Source organism: Numida meleagris, chromosome 14 (genome assembly GCF_002078875.1).
Source record: "Numida meleagris isolate 19003 breed g44 Domestic line chromosome 14, NumMel1.0, whole genome shotgun sequence".
Classification (NCBI taxonomy): Eukaryota; Metazoa; Chordata; class Aves; order Galliformes; family Numididae; genus Numida; species Numida meleagris.
In genome coordinates this window covers 11,494,854-11,518,313 of record NC_034422.1, presented here as the reverse complement: position 1 = coordinate 11,518,313, position 23,460 = coordinate 11,494,854, and the positions used below count along the sequence as shown (strand labels likewise).

Genomic DNA, 23,460 nt, shown 5'->3' with positions numbered 1-23,460 from the left:
CTTGAGCAAGGACAGACATTTGCATAGCTATTGAAATCCCTGTGCTAAGCTGCTTGCTGGCTACCCCATCTTCCTGAGCACTGCCACATAGCTCCTGCACTCAGATTTCTGTGCTTGGAGAGCAGCATGAGAGAAAATCAACTGAAAAATACACTGGGTCAATGAACACCACCGTGTGCCATACACAGCCCGAGTAATGACTTGGGAAGCTTAAGTGCGAGGCGGGGACTGGAGGGTGTGGTGCCTGTGGTGCTGCTGGTTTGCTGCCTGCATTGTGGTGCCAGGGCACCAGGTGGCCAATGGCTTCCTCTAATTGCCACCCTAGTGGTGCAACTTGCTGCCGTTCCTGGCGATGGCCCTGACCCAAATTAGGCTAGTGCATGTGGCAAAGGTAAGGTAATCCTGGTGGTGCCTCTTCATGAGATCATCGGGTTACTCACTTCTCTTGCACGATATCTTTACCCCACGGTATTACTAGGTTCCTGTGGGGCTCTTTTCATTCTGTTCCTGCTGCAGGATTACAGTGGTGTTGAAGCTGCTGGTGTTGGATTGGTGTCAGGCACTCTGATGCACGAGGTCTTTTTTCTCCAGGAACCACGCTGCGTGGCTGATAGAAGAATCCACCAGTCCTTGTTTCGGTTTGCTCCTGTGGTGGTGGCAGCTAGGTGACTGGCTCTCCAGCTTTGGAGCCTCAGCACCTTCTTGGAAGGATGTTTTCTCTTTATCCTTTTCCATAGTGCCTGTGATCTTGAAGCTTTTGTAGGAGTCATTGTGGGACCAAGTAGCATTTGCCTCCCAGCTTAATCCTTGGACAGCAGCAGCTCTTAGCCAGAAATGAATGGGAAAGCTTTACAGCCAACCTGGAGAAAGCACAAGCATTGAAGCAGTAAGATGAGGCACTCGTATGTTTGGTCTAAACTTGCACTGTGTTACTGCCCAAATGTTCCTCTCTGCTCAGAAAACAGCCTCGGTTGCATGGGAGTGTTTAGTCCTGGTACCCAACTCGCTGCAAAGCCAGCTGGCTGTGGTTGGTTGTAAAACTTTTCTGTTCTCATGTAAGTAGAAGAAACTATTTTAGCAGCATGCAGCCAAGTGTTAGTCTCTCTATTGAAGTTTGTAGGGGGGGTTACATAGCTGTGCTGCAAAAGCTTATCCCTAGGAGCAGGGGCAAGCTAAGGTCTGGTGTTGAAAATCTGTGGCCAAATAAGTTCTTGAGTAAGAGCTTGTGCAGTGCATCAGGGTAGAGAGTTAAGCTCTCTCCAGTCACTGCGCCCAAATAAAAAAGGCCAGAGGAAGAAGCAAAGGATGAAGTTTCTGTCTGCTCTGCAAAATGCTTGGGAAAGGTTTTACACGGGTTTCCTCATCCCTTGGTAAATATTCACCAGCTTCTTGGACAGTAGGGACAGTGACCTCTTGATGCTGCTAAGCTTCTGCAAGCAGGCAGAAAGCTAGCTGGAAAAGATGAATCTGTGGGCAGTAACAGCTATTTTAAAAAGCTGAGAGAAGTAATCCCTCTCAGCTGCAAAATGATCTTCAGTAAATTACTGGGATGCCAGCTGTCAAGTCAATGTTCTGGTTCCTTTGTGCACCCATCTGCCCTCGTCCTGTGTCGGTTCTCTGTGAATGCTCACGCGTTTTTGCTGCTTGGTGGCTCCCAATCCCTTCTTTAATATGAGAAGTGGCAGGTAGAAGCTGTTTTCCCATTTGACTTGAATCTTGGAGGGGTTTATGGCAAAAGCAGCAATTCTGCTGATTTACAACCGTGTCACTTGGGAATTTCTCAGAGCTGTCTTGCTTGGTGCTGTTCAATTCTGCATTCCCTTTCTTGATCTGTGTGCAAGTCACATGAGGCACATTATGAGCACAGATCCTCCTTGACTTCTTTCTGATCGCACCCTGCGTCTGAAATGCTCTCTGATCCCATGTCCCACTGCAACCTCTTCTCAGCCTGCTCTTGAGCTCCGTGTTATCCAGTTCCTTCTACCATTGGTCCAAGAACTCTATCAGTCCTCACTCCCTCAGCCTTGGGTGCTGTTGGTTGTTTTCCCCTTCCCCTCCCTCGCCAGCTGGAAGAGCTGCAGCAGCCTTTTTTCCCCTGCACCCAGCCCTGTCTCTGTCTCGGGCAGACAGCAAGCACTGTGCTTGGCTGCACCATCTGCGTTGTTATGCCTGGGTGGGTTTTTGGCCTCCTCGGTGGTTAACAGAAATAGATTTTAATTAAAAGCTCATTATCGAGTTGTCGTGTAGCATTAGTAAATAAAAATAACTTTTATGGCCCTGTCTTGTGGCTCAGTAAGTGGCAATTGAAAGTATTTGACATCTGTTTATTTAAAGAAATGGAGGAATATTGAATATTTGATTCCCTGCTTGCTCCAAATGGGCATTAAATCCAAATAAATGGTTGTCTGGGGCACTCCTGTTACCATGTAGGGCCCAGAAGGGGAAACACACAGCCTCAAAGTTACCCTGCTTTGAGGTGTTAGCTGCTGTGGGGTTCTGTTTGGTCATCTCCTGGGGGACGAGGGACAGCTCCTCCTGCCTGTGTGTGTGCTCAGGTGCCCAGTGGGGCAGAGCAGAGCACGGCCCCAGAGCATGGCCCCACGTCTCCATTCTGTGATCTCCCCCCTTGTTTCAGGGCAGGGGTGCTGGTTCTGCTAAAAGCTTGCTTCTCCCACAGGGTCCCCCGAGTGGAAAGATCTCCCTGTAGAACCTGAGCGCTGCTTCCCGGGGCTTGGCCCCTCCTCTGCTTGCTGTGCGCGCTGTCAGGTCGTCAGAACAGGGACCCTGGGCTCCTGTCTCATGTCTAGCACAGAATGAATACTGGCACTGAATAAAATTGATCTGCTGAGGTGAAAAGCCGCTGCTGTGCGTTTTTCATAGCTGAGGTTCTGGTCTGTGTTTGTGAGGGAAGGGAGATGAGGCTGCCTTGAACCGGGTTCTGCCCCGTGGGTATCGGGCATGTCTTCGTTCCTCTCCTTCCTCCTGTGAAATCCTAAGGGATTTAAAACCATTCTTTTTTTCTCTTTTCCATGTAGCTAAAGTAAATTCAGTGGGACATCACTGGAAGTGAAGCATCAGCAGAGTTTGGGCACCACTTTTCTCCATAAACCCCTCAGCTCTCCTTGTGCAGGGCGGCTGCACCTCTCGTGCCTCGGTGCGTGTTTGTTTCTAGCTCTTGGCCTCCCCGTTGTCAGCCCTTGCCAGGGGGATCAGGTAACCCTGCCGCTTGTTTGTGCCACTGGGGGACGGGCTTGGGAGCTAAGGAGCAGCTCTGAACGTTGATGGAAAGGGTCTGCACTGAAATAATTCGCCCAGTTGCCTGTCGGTTGGAAATTACTCTTGGTGCAGTTTAATAAATAATGCAAACCCTGTTAATAGATGCCAAATGCGACGTCTCCGCCGGAGAAAAAGATGATGCCAATAACCCATAGTGGAAGTGCTCCATTCTAGCACCCGGCTGCTGGGTTGTAAGTGCTTAGTGCTGTTTACTTAAAACGCTCTGCTGATAAATTGCAAGCACTCTGTACTTAGTAAAGAACATAAATTCCAGCTCCGCAAAATAACGGCCTCGCAGCGCTCGCTGCGTTCATAAAGCAATTCCTCCGCGTATTCCTCCACGAGTTGTGGAATGTCTCTGGCAGGTTGCGCTGGAATCAAGCTGGTGGGAGGATGCACAGCCACAAGTGTGAGAGGTGACATCTGCAGCCACGTCCTGCTCCCCTCTGCGGGTCGTGCAGAGCTGCCTGGCTGTGCAGGATTAGGGTTGTTGTGATGGAGCTTTTGGTCGGGAGGCTGAGCTTTGTTACAGCGTCGTGCCAACTGCTGGAGCATATGGCTGAGGGGATTGTTCTGCTCTAAGCCTTTTCGTTTTGCTCTCACGACCTCCTGACAACTTGCAAAATTGTCCTTGTACTTCATGTGTATGGAGCAGGGGAGTGGTGTGATGGGCAGAGGGCGGGATGTGGAACTGCCGGGCTGCAGGCTCATTGCTGGCTCATCTGCTCAGCCCCTGGCATCAGCTCTCTTTATCTCCCGGTGCCCCTGGGGGCCTTTATTGTGTTTTATGGCCAGGAAATGTGGCAGTTAATGATACGAGGCCTATCAAATATGGGTACAGAGCTAAGGTCTTCCATGTCTGTAAAACAGTTGGAGTTCAGCTGTCCAAAGATGCCACTTGAATGCGGATCATTATTTTAAGTACCGAGGTGTGGAAGGAAATCGTGTACGTTGCAATGAAGGTGGCCGCTGTTCCATTTCTGTATTTAATGGAGGTAATTCAGCGCGGTCGGGGACGATGTGCGATGTTACGGCCTGAGCCTTCAGCGCTGTGCGGGCAGGAATATTAAATATGTGTTCCTGCCTTAACATACACGTGCAGTGACAGAGCAGCAGTGTAAAACCCGACGGCAGAAACAGTTGCTTCGATCGTTCCTGCAAGCAAACGAAAATTGCAGGAGGGATGTGCAGAGTGCTTGCTGTAACCCGGGTAGCTGGGGTGAGGAGCAGCAGCCTGGTGAGGTCCTTGGGGGGGGGCACAGAATGTGGGGGCACGAAGGGCGGGCTGGGGTGCAGGCACTGGGAAGCAACAGGCTGAAAGATGGCCTTTGCAAAAAAGGGGGGGGTTGGAAATAATAAAAAGCCCAATGACAATGCATTATGCAGAGCAGTTGAATTCCAGTTAGGAAATAGCCCTTTGATGGCGGAGTGATTCCATATGCGTATGGAAATGGTACGGAATAAATGCGTCTCGCTCTGTTTTGTCTGAAACCTCAAATTAACCTCCCTCTTAAAATAATAGTCAGGAGGAGATGTGCAATCTGAAGCATCCTGTGCCGAGTCGGAGCTCATCGTGGGGACCGGAGGCTAGCTCAACGTGTGAAATCAGGGTTTTATAATTACAGCGCTGCAGAACTTGCTCCTCCTGGTGCTTTTGACCTCGAGGTGTTGACTGCGCCTGATAGGAATTGCAGAGAGGCCGTGGCGAGCCACCCTGGGCTGCTGCTTTTTGGAGGGTAGCCGTGGCTTTCTTCTATTCCGGGACGTCGGTGTGCACGTATGTACCCTGCGGGGGGCAAAAATAGCGATGTGCTCGTTTAATGACAGCAGCAAAGTAGGAATCAGCCTGTCCTCAACCACTTTGCCCACAAGGCGGCGGTGGGTGACAGCGGGAGCGGTGATCGTCCCCGCGTCAGCGGCGCGTGCCGTGCCCGAGCATTAATATTGATGCTGTCCAGGTGGCACCAAGATTGAGTTGTAGTGACAAGAGAATGTGCCGAGATCCTTTTGCCCTAGGGCTTTGGAGTAATGGCCATATGTCTCAGTCCAGCGATTGTTTCCGCCGCGCAGATGGAAGACCAAAGTGGCTCTGGCACATTAGATTCATCTGTTTTATGTCGCTCTTCACCTTTCTGCCTCCCAATGCCTTCTGGTTTTATGAACAAACTTCAGCAATGGCATAGTCGCAGCGGCAAGATTGTTGGAAGGACACGCTCTTTGAGCACGACAACTTTCTCTGCTCCCTGGCTGCTTTTGTCACATTCTCAGTGCAAAGCGCAGCTTGACTCGATCAAAACGTGCTCAGAGAGAACTGCTGAGTTCAGTGTAGTTCTTCTGAGCTCTCCTTCCTGTTAGCCTGCACAGAGCTGCTCGCTGTGGATGCATGCAGTGGATGCATCAGTTGTCTTGGTTCTGGTTTTCAGGAGTGTAATGTGCCCTGGTCTGCCAGAGCTGCTGGTACTGCAGGTTGGGCAGGGATTCCTGGGGCTGTAGGCACACACATTAGAGCTACCAAAGGGCAATTAAAATACATAGACATTTTCTTTTTTTTTTTTCATGCTGAAAATGAGCTGCTCATAGCGGTGCGTGGTTCAAAAGGATCCGCAATGGGCCCTTCACATCCTCTGACTTCTGGTGGATTGCTAGAGGAAGAAACAGTGGAACCTCACAGTGTCGTTTGGGTGGGCCCGATGTTCCAGTTTCCCTGTGAGGAATACACTGTGAGGTGGAAAAAAGAATGGATTTGGTTGAATGGAAACAACATCTTCAAGTCCATCTTCACAACCTAGCTTCTCGTTCCTTTTCCTACAGGTGAAGTGGAAAGGGAAGGACTTGTTTGACCTAGTATGCAGAACACTAGGACTCCGAGAAACCTGGTTCTTCGGCCTGCAGTACACTATCAAGGACACGGTGGCTTGGCTCAAAATGGACAAGAAGGTTGGAAGCAAATTTCTCTTGAGAGTTCATATAGGATGGCAGAGGAGGAGGTATAGAATCATAGAGTAGGTTAGGTTGGAAGGGACCTTTAAAGATCATCTTGATCCAACCCCTGAGATGCTGGACTTCAGGAGATCTGTAATGTAAGAAAAACCTAGTAGTGGCTGCTTTTAGTCTCTCTTCTATGCCCCCGAATGACAAACCCTTTAGCAGGAAAGTGAGAGGTTGGACCTTGGCTTCCTTTGTTGTTGAGATGTGCAAAAGCAAAGGAGGAGATAAAACTGAGGAGTGAAAAGGAGATGGAGATAAGAGATGGAATGCTTCCCAGGTACCTGAGCCTCTGGGTTGCTGAGCACTTGGTTAGAGAAGTGATGGATGTGGCTCTGTTTGCATCCAAATGATGCTGCACTAAAACCAGGCAGTAATTGTTACTAAAGGAGGTCTCAGTGTCATGCCAAAGTTTTAAGCTAACATGAATCTGAACCAGACAGTGCCAGCATAATAGCAAGGTGTCAGAGAGCAAGTCTGAAATACAGAGAGAGGCACTGCAGGGAGACAACCATAAAGTTTGGTGGTGGCGTAGCGGCATCTAACATTGTTGAGAGAGGTTGGGAAGAGGCATTATGTACACAGCAGATCAAGATCAACCTTTGCTGTCTCATTTTGCATGCTGTTTGTTTTCTTGCATAGCTCTGATTGTCAGAAATGTTTGTTTGTTTTCCCAACTCTGTTTTCTGAACTGCTTAGGTTGTTTCATCCCTTCTGGGTGTCTAAGATGCTTGACAAAAGCTGTGCTGATCTTAACAGAAGGGAACAGTGTGGCTCCTAGAGATGAGGCACTGAAAAAGCTAGGAGGAGTAGTTGAACTGCTCTTCTATTCCCCAGGTTCTGGATCATGATGTGCCAACAGAGGAGCCTGTCACCTTTCACTTCCTAGCCAAATTTTATCCTGAGAATGCAGAGGAGGAGCTGGTCCAGGAAATCACACAGCACTTGTTCTTCCTGCAGGTAGGAGCCTTGTAAGTACACTGTTTTCCAACGTGAGGGAGGAAGGAGCCAGGATGAGCAGAAGTGCAGGAAGGTTTCAGGGACTGAGGAAGCTGGTCAGCAAAGCGTGGCTTCTTGTCATTACATTCACACTCCTCTGAATGCAGTTGTCTTCAACTACAGGAGTGTCCTAAAATAGGTCAGAGATGGATGAAGCAGTCCCAGGTGCCCAGACTTGCAAACAGGCTATCAGGAATGATTAGGTGATTTATAATATTAGTGTGTGGTAGTTAAGGAAAATGAATCTGTCAGATGCGGGCATGAATGACACTTGCAGCCTTGGAGTCTGGCTCTCTGCAGGGTGTCGATATCAATTGTGCTGAGAGACGACAATTGCCTTTATAAGTGATAGTGTTGTTGTGGGAAGCGAGGGAATTTCATCCTGAAGCGCAGAATGCAGCCAACCTGTTTCATGTACAGGCTGAACAACAAGGTTCACCTCTTCACAAATCAGCCTTCAGATAACTGGAGCAGAAGAAAATCCCAGAAGCACAGCTCTGTCATAAGCTGATGGCAAAAGCAGAGGAGAAGGGGAAACCTAGCTGTCCTGCTTGCGCCAGTAACTTCTTACTTAAAGTACTCTACCAAACATCGTGTCCTGAGAAATCAGTTCAGCTGATGTTGTAACTGTGCTGTGTGACTGGTAATGAAGCACTTCTATCACAGCAGCTTTCTCTTTCAGACAAGATCAATTTTCTGAAACTATTTACTATAAAAAGAAACAGAAGGCAGGAGTGTTCCAGGCTGGAGAACAATCCTGGTCAGATCTCTGGGCACTCGTTAGGATGCTGTAGCTGCTCCTTGGCTGTTGAAGTTGCTTTGCACCAAAGTAGGGGCAATCTGGATTTGGCTGCATTGCTTTAGATTTCAATGTACTCTGCCCTTTACAACGGATATAAAAGTGAGCTTGCTAGCTCACTGATGCTCCTCCCAGTTCCAAAGTTTGTCTTTGTTCTTCAGAGCTAAAGGAGTTTAAATGCAAAATATTGCTGTTCATTTCCAAAGTCTGTCTTGTGCTCTAGTGTCTCCTTAGGGCAGTTTCTAAGTGTCCAATTTGCCATGGGTTTTAGGCCTGATAAGGCAAAATGCTTTTGGCAGCTTTGAAAAAGAGAATCAGAGAGGAAAAGCAGTTAAAGCTGTATTTTATAAATGCAGACCGTGACTTTTCTGCTAGGATTTTAATGATATGAGAGGAGCCTATGCTCCAGTAATGTGTATAAGAAACAGGAACACGCATAAGCTTGCAAGCTCCCCTGTTCACCTTAATGCAGGAGAATCTCTTCTGTGATTAAGTTGTAACTGACTTTGAGGGTGCAAAACGTGCTATAAATTCAAATATTACTGTATCTCTGTGACAGTCCATTTTAGGGAAATAGTACTTTTTTTTTCAGAAAAATTAAGTGGGCAAGAACGTAAAATATCGAACATGACAGGTTTAATTTTTTAATGCGCAGAAGCCAGGAAACATAAAGCAGCAGCTTTTGGGAACTGCAAGCTGGCTCTCCTGGGAGTGTGCGCAGGAGTTGCCTGCTGCTAAAAGCGCTGCCACAGAGGTGACCTGCAGCTCTGCTCCCTGTTGGTGGGGATTGGAGGGAATTAGCCTCAAGCACAGGTGAGCACCTACTCCTAGCAAGGTGTGGGTGTCCCAGAGCAAAACCTTTGTGTGCTCGGAGACTCAGCTACGACACTTTTTTTTTTTTTAATTTAGTGTTATATATAGTCACATCAATCTATGGCTTATGCCTTAGGAGGTTTTATCTCCATGTTTACATGCAAGGCTTTTTTCCCCCCTTGCCTTTCACAGTGAGGTACAGGTTCTGTCACTTTCCCAGTATAAATTTGGTTCTTCTCGCAAACCTGTCTCCAAAAGGTGGCTTGTGAAAGCCAGAGACTTCCTGGGCCTGAATAGGAGCTAGTGTTAGGAAAGTTGTTAACTGTGTGGTTGACAGCCCTAGTTAAAACAAACTGCAGCCATCTGCTGTGACTGTCATGCTTTGCACTGCTTCGCTAAACATGTGTTATGTGTCCTTTATTGCTGTGTGCAGGTAAAGAAGCAGATTTTGGATGAGAAGATCTACTGTCCTCCTGAAGCTTCTGTCCTGCTGGCCTCTTATGCAGTCCAAGCCAAGGTAGGCACAGAGGGATTTTCCAAGGCCAAAGTGATGCTGGCTTAGCATTGTTCCTGGGAAGCCAGGTGCTTTGTGATATACCCACTTCCCGAGGCAAGGAAAGTTGTTAAAAATTCAAAAGTGTTGGGACTATGCTAGCAACATTGTCTTCTCCGTGCTGCTTATTTCTGGCTGCCTTTGGACATTGGATGCATTTTTATTTTCTCTTTCCAAGATTCTTCAGCAAGCACTCAGCCTGGGAGCTGGAATGCCTGCTTGAGTATGGGTTACTACTGGAGCAGTTGAATTCCTGGAGCCTGTGCATTTTTGGATCTCCTCCCTGCTCTTGCTGTTGTAGGCAGTAGCAAACCAGCTGTGAGACTGGCAACTCCACTGCTTCCCTGGAATACTTGCCCTTATGATAACTGCTTTGTTTTGAGTGCTGCAGCTTGCCTCATCAGTGTTGTTGCAGTGTTAGAGACCTTTCTGACTTGTCCCTTTGTCAGAGGTTTGATCATGGTTTTTGCCAAGGACTTATTCTGAAGAGCACTGTTTTCCAGGCCTGGAACAGCCTTGGATAGCTAGCAGCATGGGGACTCCTGTGATAGAGGGAGCAGCCACAGGTTCAGAGGTGGGGACATTTTGCTGGAGATGGGTCGTTTATCCTGTAACATAACATGTACTGCTGCTGAATTGAATTTTCTAGCTAATCTCCAGCTCCTGTGTAAAGATAATGTCACTGGAAAGGAAGAGCAGTTGCTGGAGTCCTATCGCAGCCCGCCCGCATTATTGCCACGTCTTTGTGGTCGTAGTCAGTGATTTTCTGGATGCTCTTCAGGGAGGGGTTTTGGCCTGCAGAACCGTAGGCCAAATGTCTGTGCCCTGAGGGGCCTTTGGGGAGAGGCAGGGTAGCTGTGCTCTGTGACACCTGTGAGATCTGTGTGGCTCACAGTGCAGGAGTGGGATTTGTTTCTGTTGCCGGAGGAGGGCTCCGTCCAGGCTGGGTGGAAGCAGTTGTTTGAAGGAGACCTGTCCTCAGCGGTGGCTTTTTCCAGGTTGCACGATAACGTTCCTCATAACCCTTCAATCCATGCCCTGGTTGTCTGAATCCAGCAGCGGGTGACGTGCAGCAGCGTTGTTTGATGACAAATGTTTGGATTTGCTAGAAAAAGGTGTTTTCTCCTCACCGCCAGAATATTGATGAAAATCTGTTTTGTTAGAGAGACTCATCAGCCAGGGAAAAGAGTTGCTTTTACCAATGCTTGTTTGTGTGAAACACCCATTGCTCTCATTAGAGTGCATGAGTAAACACTCACTTGGCTCTGTCTCATGTGACCTGCTGAGCTGAGGGTGCAAAGGGGATGCCACTTCCCACTGCCCAAAGGAACATACCGTTGGGTAAAATACTATTATTAACTTTTTTGCTATAAACTCTTGGCCTTGGCTGCTGGCATGATCAGGAGCAGCGTGGAGTTTGGTGCAGGATCGTCGTACTGTCCGGTGTCTGCTCTCCCAACTTGGCTCCTGACCTTGTGCTCAGCAGCACACCTGACATGCTCCATGGGCGACTGTCTGGAGATCAGCTGGCATTGGAGCAGGTCTCCTAGTCTTGCAGAACTTGATTCTTCAGGGGCTGTGAGAAGATGGCAGAGGAGTGCCTTTTCTTATCTGAGCTAATGCGCCTTTTGTGTCTGCTTTGGACATGGCTTTTCCTTGCTGCTCCTTTTATAACCAGGTCCAGGCAGAGCTTCCCCTTCTGCTCTTTTTCAGGAAAGGTGGGAGTGGAAAGCACATCCTCAGCACGGAGCTGGGAAGAAAGATGTTGCAGGTCACCTCCTTCCAGTTAAATAGTGTAATGATATCCTTTCTGGACAAGAAAGCAGCCACTGAGCTCAGTAATTTCTCTAATAACGTGCTCATTTGCATGACGAGGGGCATAACAGCCTGACACGGTGTTGGTGTGGTTGCATCTGATGAAGCCATTTGATTGACAGCTAGGTTTGTTTGTACTGTTGTTGAACCACCCACCTGAAATAACAAAGCAAGCATGCGGGTCATAAAATTAAAAGCTTGTTTATTTCTATATCGTTGCGTTCGTTTGGGGAATTACTCTGTGTTTTCCCCTCTAGCTCTGCATTCAAACCACCCACACCGCTTTCAAATATTGGAGATGGTTCAGGTTTTAAATAGCAGGGAAAGACTCGGGAGCTATCGAATAACACATCCCTGCAGAAAATGGGAACATCCAAGAGGTTTTTCCATTCCTTGCCCCTCAAATGCAAATCGCTGCCCTGCTGCTCGCAGCACTTCAGGTCTTGAAGCACTTCAGTGTTAGCAACAGGGTCTTTTGCTTTTGTTTTTTTTTTCCCCAAACAAACAATAATCAGCGCTAATGGGTCGCAGCTGAGTATGCCTGTGTTTATACAGGACAGTAAAAGCCAGGCGTATGAGTGATGTGAAGGCAACTTCTGCGTGTGACCGTGAATCTTTAATCGTGTCATACAATTAACAGGAGTTAGGATTCTGTGACAGTTTTGCAGTAATTATTTAATTGGAAAGGTCTTTATAAGTGCGTTTGCCGAATCATTTGAGCCAACACACAGTGCAATATTTAAGCCATTTGTTGATTTTTCAGTTGTGAATAATTAATGTCCTCATCCAGACTCCCTCTCAGTACAAATATTCCTTTGGGACGTGGCAATATTTTTCACCATGTGAAAATCACATAATCCATACTAAGTCTTGGATCTCTACGGCGGATCACAACCAAAAAAAATACTCGTGTTAATCCTGTTTGCTATTATTTTCATCACCTAGATTTATTTTCTGCCTCTCCAAGGTTATTGGAGTTGTTTCCCCTGCTAGTCCCATGTTTTTTTTTGCCGTTCCCTTTTGACTTGGGTTCAAGAGATGTGTGCCTGCAATGCGCTGCTGTTGAGAAGCTCCAAGCCCCTGCAGACCTTGGGACGCAGGCAGTTGCCACCGCTCAGCACCCTGCTGGATGGAACCCACAGTGTTTGTGTTGTATTAATTGAAGTCTGAGTCGGCGTTGGTTGTTGCATGCTTCCTTCACGTCTGCATTGGCTCTAAATCAATATTTGTGTCTTTAATCCCTGCTTGTTGTGGATGAAGTGTCGCTTGCTGGGCTGCTGCGGGGGGGGTCTGTGTAGCCTTGTGATCCTGAGCTCTGGTTTTGGTGCACGGCGTGGTGGTTCTGCCATTGAAAGGAGGCTGCCGTGGAAAGCTTCCTGCCTGTATGAGCACCACCTGTCTTGGTCTTGCTTTAAAAATGGTCACCATTTTGTGCTTTCTGAGCCGAAGAGCTACAGAAAAGCCAGGAGGGAAGGGCTGCTTCCCTTGCAGAATGCGTGACTGAAGGGAACGTTGCCGTGCCTTGTGTAATCGCCTAATGTCACTGCAGAAGTCCTGCTTGCCAGGTGAATGAAAATCGCAGCATTTCCTGTACGTGCCTCACATCCATCATCCCATTCGCTTCAACTTGCGAGGTTATTTGAGGTGCTGCTTGCTGGCTGTTTCCTACCCTCTTATGCTGTACAGGAGATAAATTCATTTTCACATGCGCTGCAGGGACACTCGGCTTTTGAATCTGTTAATAAGCAGTTTCATTTCTCAGTCGTTTTATATGCTGCTCAGAAGGATGTACATCTAAACAAATACTAGTCATTACTGGATGCACTTAACAAATCTGATTTGGATTCCATGACCCAGTTGAGCAATGGTCTCTCTGGCAGAAAAGTCCACGCCTGCCCGAGGGGAGCCTGCAGCCGTCTGTCAAATTCCTGTAATTATTGTTGTTGTTATTATTTAAATATTTAATAGTGAACAGCAACTGAGAAAAGGCTGTCTGCCCCAGCTGAGTTACTGGGATCAATCATGATCTGGGGACAGGTCCTTGTCCACGTGTTGTATCCCCATGCCACTGCTGGTGGGAAGGCAGGGACTCAAGCAGAGGGAGTCTCTCCTGATGCTGGAAGAAGTGTTTCTTGGGCATGGTGGGCACCAGCTGGCAGTGGGAAGTTTTGTCCTGCATTCTGCTCTGTTTGCTGCACCAATGAAACAAGGATGTTAGTTTCCATTAGCAATCACATAGTGAAGAAACTCCGTTTATTACATTAACCGAGGAGCACATGTTCTCACCTCTAACAGGCTGATGCTGAAGGATGTAGGTGGTCTGTGTTTACTGTGTCCACAAGGAGTGGATGTGTAAGGTGAAGAGTTCAGTTTGCCTGTGTTGTTAATGCGGAGTGGGCACGATGTCTCTGCTTCTTTCCAGTATGGTGACTACGATCCCAATGTCCACAAGCGAGGCTTTCTGGCGCAGGAGGAGTTGCTTCCAAAGCGGGTAAGGAGCTCACCCCAGCAGAAGTGTGGATTTCCACACTTGGTAACACTTGTGCTACAAAGCCCTTTGCAGAAAGGGTTTCTGTGGGGCTGCCTGCAGGGGATTGGGCTAGGGTGGATTTCCTTATCAAGGCAAACAACCCAAGGAGTTGTACTGAGGGAGGAGGATTCAGACTTTTTCTGACATTTTAATAAAGACAGAAGCAATTATTTTCTTTCCAGTGGTTTTCACATTTTCATTCTGTCTGTGTTTCTTCTTGGTGGCCTGGAGACAGTGTGCCTGTTTGAGGGCTGAATGAGCACTGCGATATCGCAGAGCGTGGGGCTGAGCATGCACTGCTGGGAGAGGAGGCAGGAGCCTGGCTGAGATCAGCTGTGATGCCTGGGGATTTTGCTGGAAGCTTGGGCATTTCTGGCCTGTTTGTTGGCTTGGGAAAATATGGCAAGTAGCAGTGTGACCCGGATCTCTGTCTCCTTGTGTGTCTCAGGTAATAAACCTGTACCAGATGACTCCAGAGATGTGGGAGGAGAGGATTACAGCCTGGTATGCAGAGCACCGAGGCAGAGCAAGGTGAGTGTGTGCTGGAGTGGCCTGTGGCTCAGGGTCAGTCCCCTCACTTGAAGAGCTGCAAGGGTTTTGGGACCTTAGGCAGACGGTGGATGAGCTCTGCTCACAGCAGGGTTAATCCCAGCAAGCTTGGGTCACAGACTCATGAAGGGCAAAGAACTTTCTTTGATTCCTGTGGCTCTGTCCTGCTTCCCACTGGTCACTGATGGGGTGAACTTGGGACTCGTGCTCAGGATGGGAGCACCTGCAAAGGGGCACAGAGGCCCTACCTGCCCAGGGGATCTAGGGGCTCACTAGGCAAGGAAAAGAAATAGAGATTCCCGGGCAGAAAGTCAGTCTGGTGAGGTGTATCACTGCTCGTGTGGTAAAACGCTCTTTGTGGCAGATATTCCTAAAGTAAGATAGATCTGATGCACAGGCCTCCCAGCTGAAGATTCTTCCCTTTATGCATAAGGGATTGGGAGAGGAACAAAGCATTGCTTGAAATGCTGTGTCTCTCCGGGCGGGCATCAGCAGCCATTAAGATGCTGGCAAGCTGCAGACTGGGATTTGCTGTAGGACCGTATTGATCCTGCTAGCAAAGACAAACCTGACCCGTGTGATAGAGACTGTCAAGGTTTTAAAGCATTGTGTGTGCTTAGGATCGGAAAGTGCAGCCATCTCACTGTCTCTGATCCTACCGAATGTCTGTAACTCTGGCGTTCTTTTTTTTTTTTTTGTCTGACAGAGATGAAGCAGAAATGGAGTATTTGAAGATAGCTCAGGACTTGGAGATGTATGGAGTGAACTATTTTGCAATTAGGGTGAGTGTAGGTTGTGCTTTCAAGGATTGCAGAGTTCTTTGCTGGGGTAGCTCTCATGTTGGTCTGTGTTGCTGTGAGATTGCACGAGTAGAGACAGCAAGAGGCAGTACACGTGGGACGTGGCTGTGGAGCATTAATGGGAGTCACCGTCATGGTGTGCTTTGCTGCCTAGGAGGCAGGAGCCCATTCAATATACGGTGCTGGTGGGTCACTGCTCAGGGCTGGTTCGCAAAGCTGACAAAGGCTTGGTTCGTGTCAGGTTGTCCTTGAGTTGAATAAAAGGGTTTTCTGCTCTTTTCTTTCCTCCCTTAGAATAAAAAGGGTACTGAACTGCTCCTTGGAGTCGATGCCTTGGGTCTTCACATTTATGACCCAGACAACAGATTGACCCCTAAAATCTCCTTCCCGTGGAATGAGATCCGGAATATCTCCTACAGTGATAAAGAGGTATGGATCCATCTCTCCTCTTTTCCAAGAGCAGTGCCAGTAAGAGCACAATTACAATTTAAAATGACTTCTCTTAGCTCTTCTATCTGCTGTGCTGGCTATGACCAGCTTAGTTGAAAGCAGCTGAGACTTTCCAGGAGTGGACAAACAAGAAATCGGCTGGTTTGTTTTCAGAGTACCTTCAAACCCACTAGGTATTTTTTTCCACAAACAAAATTGCTATTGATGTGTTTAGCCCAAATGTTGAAGATCAGGAGTTTAAATCGTTTTTTGCTGTATCGTGAATCGTGTATCTCTTGAATTATGAGATGTGGTGAGAGGTGTTCCTGGTGAGAAGAGCTCTTGCATCTTGACATACTGTTACATCATCTTGAATTCCCAGGCTGCTGGGCTTGGCGTAACAGCTGGAGTCTTTTTAGGAGGCTGAAAAATTTAAGCTCACCGTAAGATAAATATTTATTAAATCCAGAGCGTAAATACAAATCTTTAGAGTTGTTGGCTGCCAAACCCATTTGAGAACAGCAATAAAATTGTCTGTGGAGGAGAAACTGATCTGCTCAGTTCTCTTCGTCCATGAGAGCTGCTCAAAGAAAACCAACCGCCTTCATGGTAAGGAAGAAAATTAACTTGTTAATTAAAGTGCTTTCCAATCCAAACGTGATATTGATCAGGGTAAAAGTTAAAGGCTTCTCATCAGCTGCATTTATTGCACGTCTTAGAGATTTTGTAGGAAAAGGCCATGTTGGAATTCTTTTCACTTGTTTTTCTGCTCAAAAATAAAGAGCTCCATAACTCTGCAGAACAGCTCCGCGCTTAATGACTTTCAAAGACTTTTCTACCCGTGACAGATCAGTGCTGTGGAAGCTGTCAGATCATGCATTGCCTCAGAGACATGGGGATTGAAGGCCTCGTTACTGGGCCTTGACACAAGACTGTAACAGATCTTTCTCTTGGGGGGGGAAAAAGCCTGCCACTTTCTATCAGGGCAATAATCTGGGTAATAAGATGACCACAAGTAGAACTGACATGATAGTAAACAGGCTTAATAGCTGGGTATGACAGCTACACCGACACAGCAGAGGTATTTAATCTATTGTAACAAAGATTGACCGTTTACGTGGGACTGAAGTTCCTCCTCTGGCATATTTCTGCTGTTGCTTTCAATGGCTGGCGTGGATTCTAGTGGAGCTGAAGCCCAGGGACATTCACGCACGTCTGCCTGTGTGAAAGTCTTAAAAGATGGGCTCTTAAACTGACAAAACAAAACACTGCCAGGGTGAGTTCTGCTGAGCCCTTTTCAGGCAGTACAATGTATTGATAAATAGAGCTGGTTTAATGGACACAGGCTGCCTGCTACCGTGCTATCTCTTCAGCCAGCTATTTTTGTAGTATGTGGGGGAGTGATGGAATACACACACATCTTCTAAAAAATGTGGTATTGCGGAGCACTCTGTCTCTTCAAGCATCCTTTTGTTAGTTCAGAGTCTTCTGTCTATCCAGGGGCTGTGTTACTGAAACTCTCAACTCTGGTGATGCCACCTGTATCCCTTGAGAGAATCCTTGTGGGAAGGTGCTTTGACGAGGGTAAACTCAGAATGAGGTTAGAGCTGATGGGTTGGCATGAAGTATCAAAGCACGTTAGAGCAAGGGAATAATCTTCTGGGTTGCAGAGTCTCATGACGTGACTGAGTTCTGGAGAACAAAATATACTGAAAAATCCTTATGAAGAGCCCTTGCAAGTGGAGATGTTAACGAGAAGAAGAGCTGCTCTTGTTTCCATATTTCTAATTCAGCCCTCCATTGCGTGGCTGAGCTGGTTCTTCCTCCATTCAGAGGTGTCAGGATTTTCTGCTGGCCCTCCTCGGTTCTCTGCAGCTTTCAGGAGAGAAGCTTCTTGTCTCAGTGCAGATCTGTCTCTGCCCTGTGCAAGGTGCTCTGCAGAGGCTGCCCACTGTTGGGCATTGTGGCCTGGAGGTGGGCATTACACTTACTGTTTCCATGTGGCACTCCTGTTTTTCTGGCCAGGAACAGCTGTCTCCTTGGTTGCTTTTGACTCTAGTTCCCTTGCTTGGCTAAAAGCCACAGGGACAGCTCTCAGCCTTGTTTGTCTGACACTGCTGTCCTCCTCTGAGCTAAAGCTTTTGGTAAGACTTTTATAGCTGCATTATTATTAAATGCAGAGCTCTCTGATAATTTTGTCCCTCTCTATTTTTTCCTTTTCAGTTTACTATTAAGCCATTGGACAAAAAAATCGATGTGTTCAAATTCAATTCATCAAAGCTGCGTGTGAATAAGCTGGTAAGTCTACAGGTGGAGTAATTTTCATTGCCTGCAGCAGCAGTTTCTGCAGGCAGTACGAGACAATGCTCTTTTGAGCATTTCCTTTGAGCAGTCATAGGCAGTGTGCTGGCCTGGATGGACTGTAGCTGTTTGCTCCAAATTCCTTTCTTTTTCCTGCTCTTCTCCGTTCTACCCTGAGGCTTTAGGCCTCCCACTTTTCGGAGGCACCATTATCAGTGTTGCAGCCCTGACTTTTTCAAGGCTGAACCCTGCTCAGGATGCTCTACTTGCACAGGAACAGCAAGAACTGTGTTTAGCTGTCTGTGTTGGAGACCAGCTTTGGCTAATATTCTGGATTAAGTGTCTGGAGGTGTCTGGCTTTTCGGCTTTGATCCAGATGCTGAAGCACTTGTATTAAGGTGTTAGTGCTGATCCACTGTTGTTAAGTTGCACAGTGGATCTTCAGAAGGCAGAAGGGGATATGTTTCCCATCCTTTTAAGAGAGGGAGGGGGACTTTGTTGTCCTGGCTATTGTCTGTCCTGTATGCGTGCTGTACCTGCGTGCATTGGGAAGTGGGGCTTTCCCACAAAGGCCTCATTCACTTTGCTCATTGGGTTCATAAAGCTGACTCCAGAGAAGTCACTCAATCTGTGAAATGAGATGCAGGCCTGTGAATTTGTCCTTTTCGTTGCTGAAAAATAACCTCTGCTTTCCCTCCACTGTGTACCACTGTTGCTTTGCTCTCTCTCTCTCTAGAATTACCACTTCCCTTGTCCATCTCCTTAAGTATGAGAAGAAATCACACAGGTGCTCAAAACCCTTCAGCAAAGCTATCTGAGGGTGTACAAGGTCACTTTTGATAAGTCCTCTGTGTGTAGCCTTGCCCAAGGTGGAAAATGTTTTTCCTTCTTTTTTTCCATCTCAGTGCTTTTAAGCATCATGTTGGGAGAAGGTGGAAGTTAATCTTGAACCTAAAGAAAGGGGGATAGTGAGAGCTGGGGAGCTGGCTGAAGCTGTAGAAGGCTGTTTTGCTATTTGTCCTGACGCCTCCTCGGGGTTGGTATAATACTTGCCAGATCCGTGCTGTGTTGGCTGCACAGAAAATTGGTTTCTGCAAAGAGCTGATGGCTCCCTGCCCTTCATATTGGGTACAAGAGCTCATAGAGCTTGGGTTCAGTGGAGGGAAGTGCTTACAAGCACCAAACCTAGTTCTTTGCGTCAAGACAGAAACCACCTCATCGTCGTCATGCATACAGCTTTTTCCTCTCCTCTCTTCACCTTTGACTGGAATAGATTCTTCAGCTGTGTATTGGAAACCACGATCTCTTCATGAGGAGGAGGAAGGCCGACTCGTTGGAGGTGCAGCAGATGAAAGCACAGGCCAGGGAGGAGAAAGCCAGGAAGCAGGTGAGAGACATGTCGGATAAACAGGCTGTGAGCCAGAATTGGAAATGCAAATGACCTTGGGGTGGAACAGTCTCCAGATTGACATCAAGCACATGGAGCAGCTTTGAGGGAAGGTCCGGCTGAACGTCTCTTTATAGCAGCCTGCTCCCACCTTGCCATTCTCCACTTGGGCTGTCACCAAGCCACAGAGCCGAGTCCAACCCCCACACTTGGGAGCAGAACTGGGAGGGTGGGAGGGACAAGCAAATCTGGGTATCCCAGAAGTGTGGGAGCACCTTTCCCTGCCTCACTTCACTCCTGAGCTCTGTAGCTAAACAGATGTAGCATGTTGGAGTGGCTGGTTGTAATTAAAGCAGGGGCTGTGAGGGGGAGCTGTGCTTTGTCGTGGTTCTTAGTCTCATTTTCTAATTACGTGGTGATGGAATGCACACCGACATTTCGGGGGGCGCAGCCTGCATGCTAATTTGGCTCTGGCCTCCTTTATCTGCTGCAGGTCAGCCCAGGCGGCAAGAACGGCTCTTTGGAGGCAGCAGTGTGTAGCCAATGAGTATATATCAGCAAATTGGATTGTATGAATCATTGTTTTCTGCTCGTAGACCTTTTCTACTCACTGAAACCCACACAGCTAATCTGAATACTGCTGCTTGGAATATAAATACGTCCCTTTCGTACCAAAGCCACTAGATAGCAGCAGAAGAAACCGAAGCACTTAGTTGCACCGGGAGAGTCTTACTGTCAAGGGACTTCTGATTTGATGCACTTGGTTTGGTTTTGAACGTGTTCGCAGAGTGCTGGACTCAGTGCTGGAGCCAGAGTTGTCCTGGGTTGGTGTGACTTGTCTTGCGGGCGCCTCCTGACACAGCTCTCCTTCCTGCAGCTTCTGGAGTGGCAGGAGAGGACAGGACATGAGTCACGCTGCAAGGGCAAGTGGGCCAGCTCCTGGGGGAAAGGGGCCTTTTGCTTCCTGCAGAGATTCCTCTGGTCAGAACGGAGTTGCCATTAGTGGAGCAAAAGGTCCTCCTGGGAAGGAGCAGCATGGTGTCCAAGTGCTGGTGACTTCAGGGACAGGTTTTGCAATTTTCTGAGGTTTTTTTTTAAGTGTTTGAGTAACACAGGTTGGAGGTGAGACCTTGTGTTTGCCTGCTAGGAGAAGTGAGGGAGATGATGAGAGGGGGTAGGAGCTTATTGCTTCCCAGGAGCTCCCAAATTCAGAGCACTTGTGCTCTACAGGAGGGGCCAGACTTCTGCTGCTCTCCCAAGAGGGCCACTGTGCAGTCTTGCACACTGTCCTCCCTTCGGGATCCACAGTTGTTAACTGATTCCAAACAATCCCTTTACATTAGGACTTCTTGTTGATGGAAGGCCTGAGTGGGAAGCAGACCATGATGATAATTGATGAAGAGAACCTGTAATAGAAGGAAGCCGAGCGATTAGAGCGGTGGGCATCCCACTTTCAGAGCATTGTTGGTGTACAAGTAACTGAGAAATGTGTCTTGTCACACTTATTTCTGTTATTAAACCTGGGAGGTGGCCTGTGCAGTGCTACCAGCCCTGGGTGTAGCACGGATATTTATAATGCACCCATCTCCTTGGAGCTGGAGTGCTTTATCTTGGTTGTTAATTAGCCCAGTGGCAGCTTCTGTGTGCTTGGCTAGCAGAGAGGCAGTGTATGGTGCACAAGAGGTGGGAAGAGGTGGCAGGATTCTGGGGGGTTCTCCCACATAGCCTGGGTTTTCCCCACCTGGGGAAGCATTGCTGTTTCTTGCAGATCTTTTGCAGCTGGAGGGAGATGGTTTGTTGTGCCTAGGAGCTGATAGAGATGGTGCTGTTCTTTGTGGCCTCCCCATCAGTAAGTGAAGTGTCTAGTGTACTGGAATAGATTTGTGTTTGTGTCTGATTGAAAGTAACAGTTAGCCACATCCCTCAAACCCCTTCCTGGCTGCGCGTCAGTATTTGATGGTCTGAAGCTGCCCTCAGACTGCCCTTAAGCCCAGTCTGGCTGGCTGTTCAGCTTGCCATAAGTAACTCTAGGAAGAGCTCTGGGGACCCTGCTCGGAGCCTGCCCTGCGGGTCGGCGCAGCAAGGTGCTATCTGGGGATGTAACCATTTGCAGCAGCCTGTGGGGCAGCAGCCTGCCCAGAGAAGAGGGGGTTGTCTCAGGAATGGTGCAGGAGCAGGGAGAAAGGGAGTGGGATGCTCAGTGTGGTATGATCAGAGTTTGTTCACATCATCCTCATTTAGTGATGCCCCCCGTCGCTGACAAGCAGAGAAGGAAGCGGTGCGGTGCTGTGTTCAAACCCTCAAGTAACAACTCTCTCTAGCCCTATGAAAAGTATTTCTAATGTGTGTTATTTCTCCTCGCTTTCCCTTATTCCTTTTTCCCAGATGGAGCGACAGCGCCTGGCCCGAGAGAAGCAGATGAGAGAAGAGGCTGAAAGGACAAGGGATGAGCTGGAGAGAAGGCTGATGCAATTAAAGGAAGAAGCAACAATGGCCAACGAGGCCCTGGTAAGTCTCTGGGCAGCTGTTTCTCGAGGCACTGCAGCTGTTCCTGACTCTTTCTACTGCTAAAGCATTTTAGTTGTGACTGTCTTATGGCTGTTCTCAAACTGTCACTGGTGGGTGGTGATCAGGAGGCTGGCTGGAGCTTATTGCATCCAGACGGTCTGCTGAGGCAGGAGCACAAAGGAGAATGAGTTGGGACAGAGCCTAGCTGTGTCCAGGTTTTGGCTGCAGGAGGCTGCAGGCTTTCATGGAAGGGAGGGAGGGACTCAATGAGCCACGGTGGTCATGCGGAACGTTCAGCTCAGGGCCCTGCTCCAGGCTTGAGAGCACATTTGAGGAGATATTGCATGCTTGCTGGCTTAACACGTGTTTATTTTCAGATGAGGTCTGAAGAGACAGCTGACTTGCTGGCTGAGAAGGCTCAGATCACAGAGGAGGAGGCCAAGCTCCTGGCTCAGAAAGCGGCAGAGGCTGAGCAAGAGATGCAGCGAATCAAAGCCACGGCCATCAGGACGGAGGAGGAGAAGCGACTGATGGAACAGAAGGTGCTAGAAGCAGAGATGTTGGCACTGAAAATGGCGGAGGAGTCGGAGAGGAGGTCAGAGGGTACAACCTTGCAGCTGTCTCTGCTTTGCTTTCCAGCCTCCCTCTGACTTAGCAAAACTGTGGCTCACCTCGAGTTGGTCCAGAGTTTGCTGTGAGCCCTTGGCCTCCCCTGCATGCACAACAGCAGCTCACCTCTAGGCTCAACTGATTTCTCTCTGTTTTGCTTGTTTGCTACAGCCGGGCTGTCCCTGAATAGAAAATGGTACAGGTAGAACAGTGGTGGCTCTGATCTTTCTCTGAATTAGAGCTGACATCCCTTCTCTGAAGCCTTCTTTGGAAGGGTGATGCTGTGGTGAAGGCAACAGGGAAAGGGGACATCACTTAGAGGGTGCTGTGGGCCCTGGTGCTCTGCCTTTCACACCCTGACAGCAGCAGCTGAAGGCAGCTCAACTTTTGGGTGATTTCTGCACACACCCACTGCATTCTCGGGAGTGTTTGACAACATTAATAACACCTGGTTTTGTTTTGTTTTCTTCTTAATGTTAGTTCCACATTTGCTATATTCTCTTTGTCCCTTTATTTCCTTCTGTGCTGTTTAGTTCTCCTTACCGGTTGTGAGGTTTGTGTTTCAAGTTAACTCTGAGGTCTCCTTAGCTCCTGGAGTCTTTGTCTCTGGATAGAACTGATGTTGCCATCCTGTTGATACCAGAACCCTATTCTCATAATCCATTTGATAGCGAGCAAGAAAAAGATCATTCTTGTTTCCTTCCAACTGATTACTCCTTTCCATGTGAGCTTGCTTGGTTTCAGCCCTTCGGAGTGGACAAATGCTGCTCTTGCCAGTCTCGTTTTGCCTTAATCTCTAACTTGTGAAATCTCTGCTCAAATTTCTATTCAGCAGAGAAAGCTTCCTTACCTCCTTCTGCTCCCCCCGGTGGGGGTTCCTTGGGAGCCCTTAATGCTCAAGTCTGGATACTTATTTTAGAAAAGTTGGGCCCTGCAGGAAAGCGAAGTGGTATGATCTTGGGAGCTTCCTCCTTTTTGAATGTAGTAAATAATTGTTAGTGGAGGCTTTTCAGTCAGAAAACTGCCTTTCCTGCTGTAAGCCAGCCTGAGCTTACCTTTTGAAGGTGTTTTTTCCTCTTCTGGCATCTTGATGTGCTGCTCCAGCCC

At 48.0% G+C, this 23,460-nt stretch overlaps 1 protein-coding gene across 7 annotated transcripts in view; it reads left to right on the top strand.

Annotated features, from left to right (window-relative positions):
• The window catches only part of NF2 (neurofibromin 2), a 41,275-nt gene that overhangs the window by 2,305 nt on the left and 15,510 nt on the right, over positions 1–23,460 (top strand). For 5 of the 7 annotated variants that reach the window (XM_021412445.1, XM_021412448.1, XM_021412444.1 and 2 more), the window contains exons 2-12: positions 6,088–6,213; positions 7,099–7,221; positions 9,306–9,389; positions 13,663–13,731; positions 14,219–14,301; positions 15,026–15,101; positions 15,414–15,548; positions 17,772–17,846; positions 19,123–19,236; positions 21,622–21,744; positions 22,122–22,339. In XM_021412445.1, the coding sequence (XP_021268120.1) occupies positions 6,088–6,213; positions 7,099–7,221; positions 9,306–9,389; positions 13,663–13,731; positions 14,219–14,301; positions 15,026–15,101; positions 15,414–15,548; positions 17,772–17,846; positions 19,123–19,236; positions 21,622–21,744; positions 22,122–22,339 (1,226 nt within the window). The other 2 variants (XM_021412450.1, XM_021412449.1) reach the window with 2 other exon arrangements.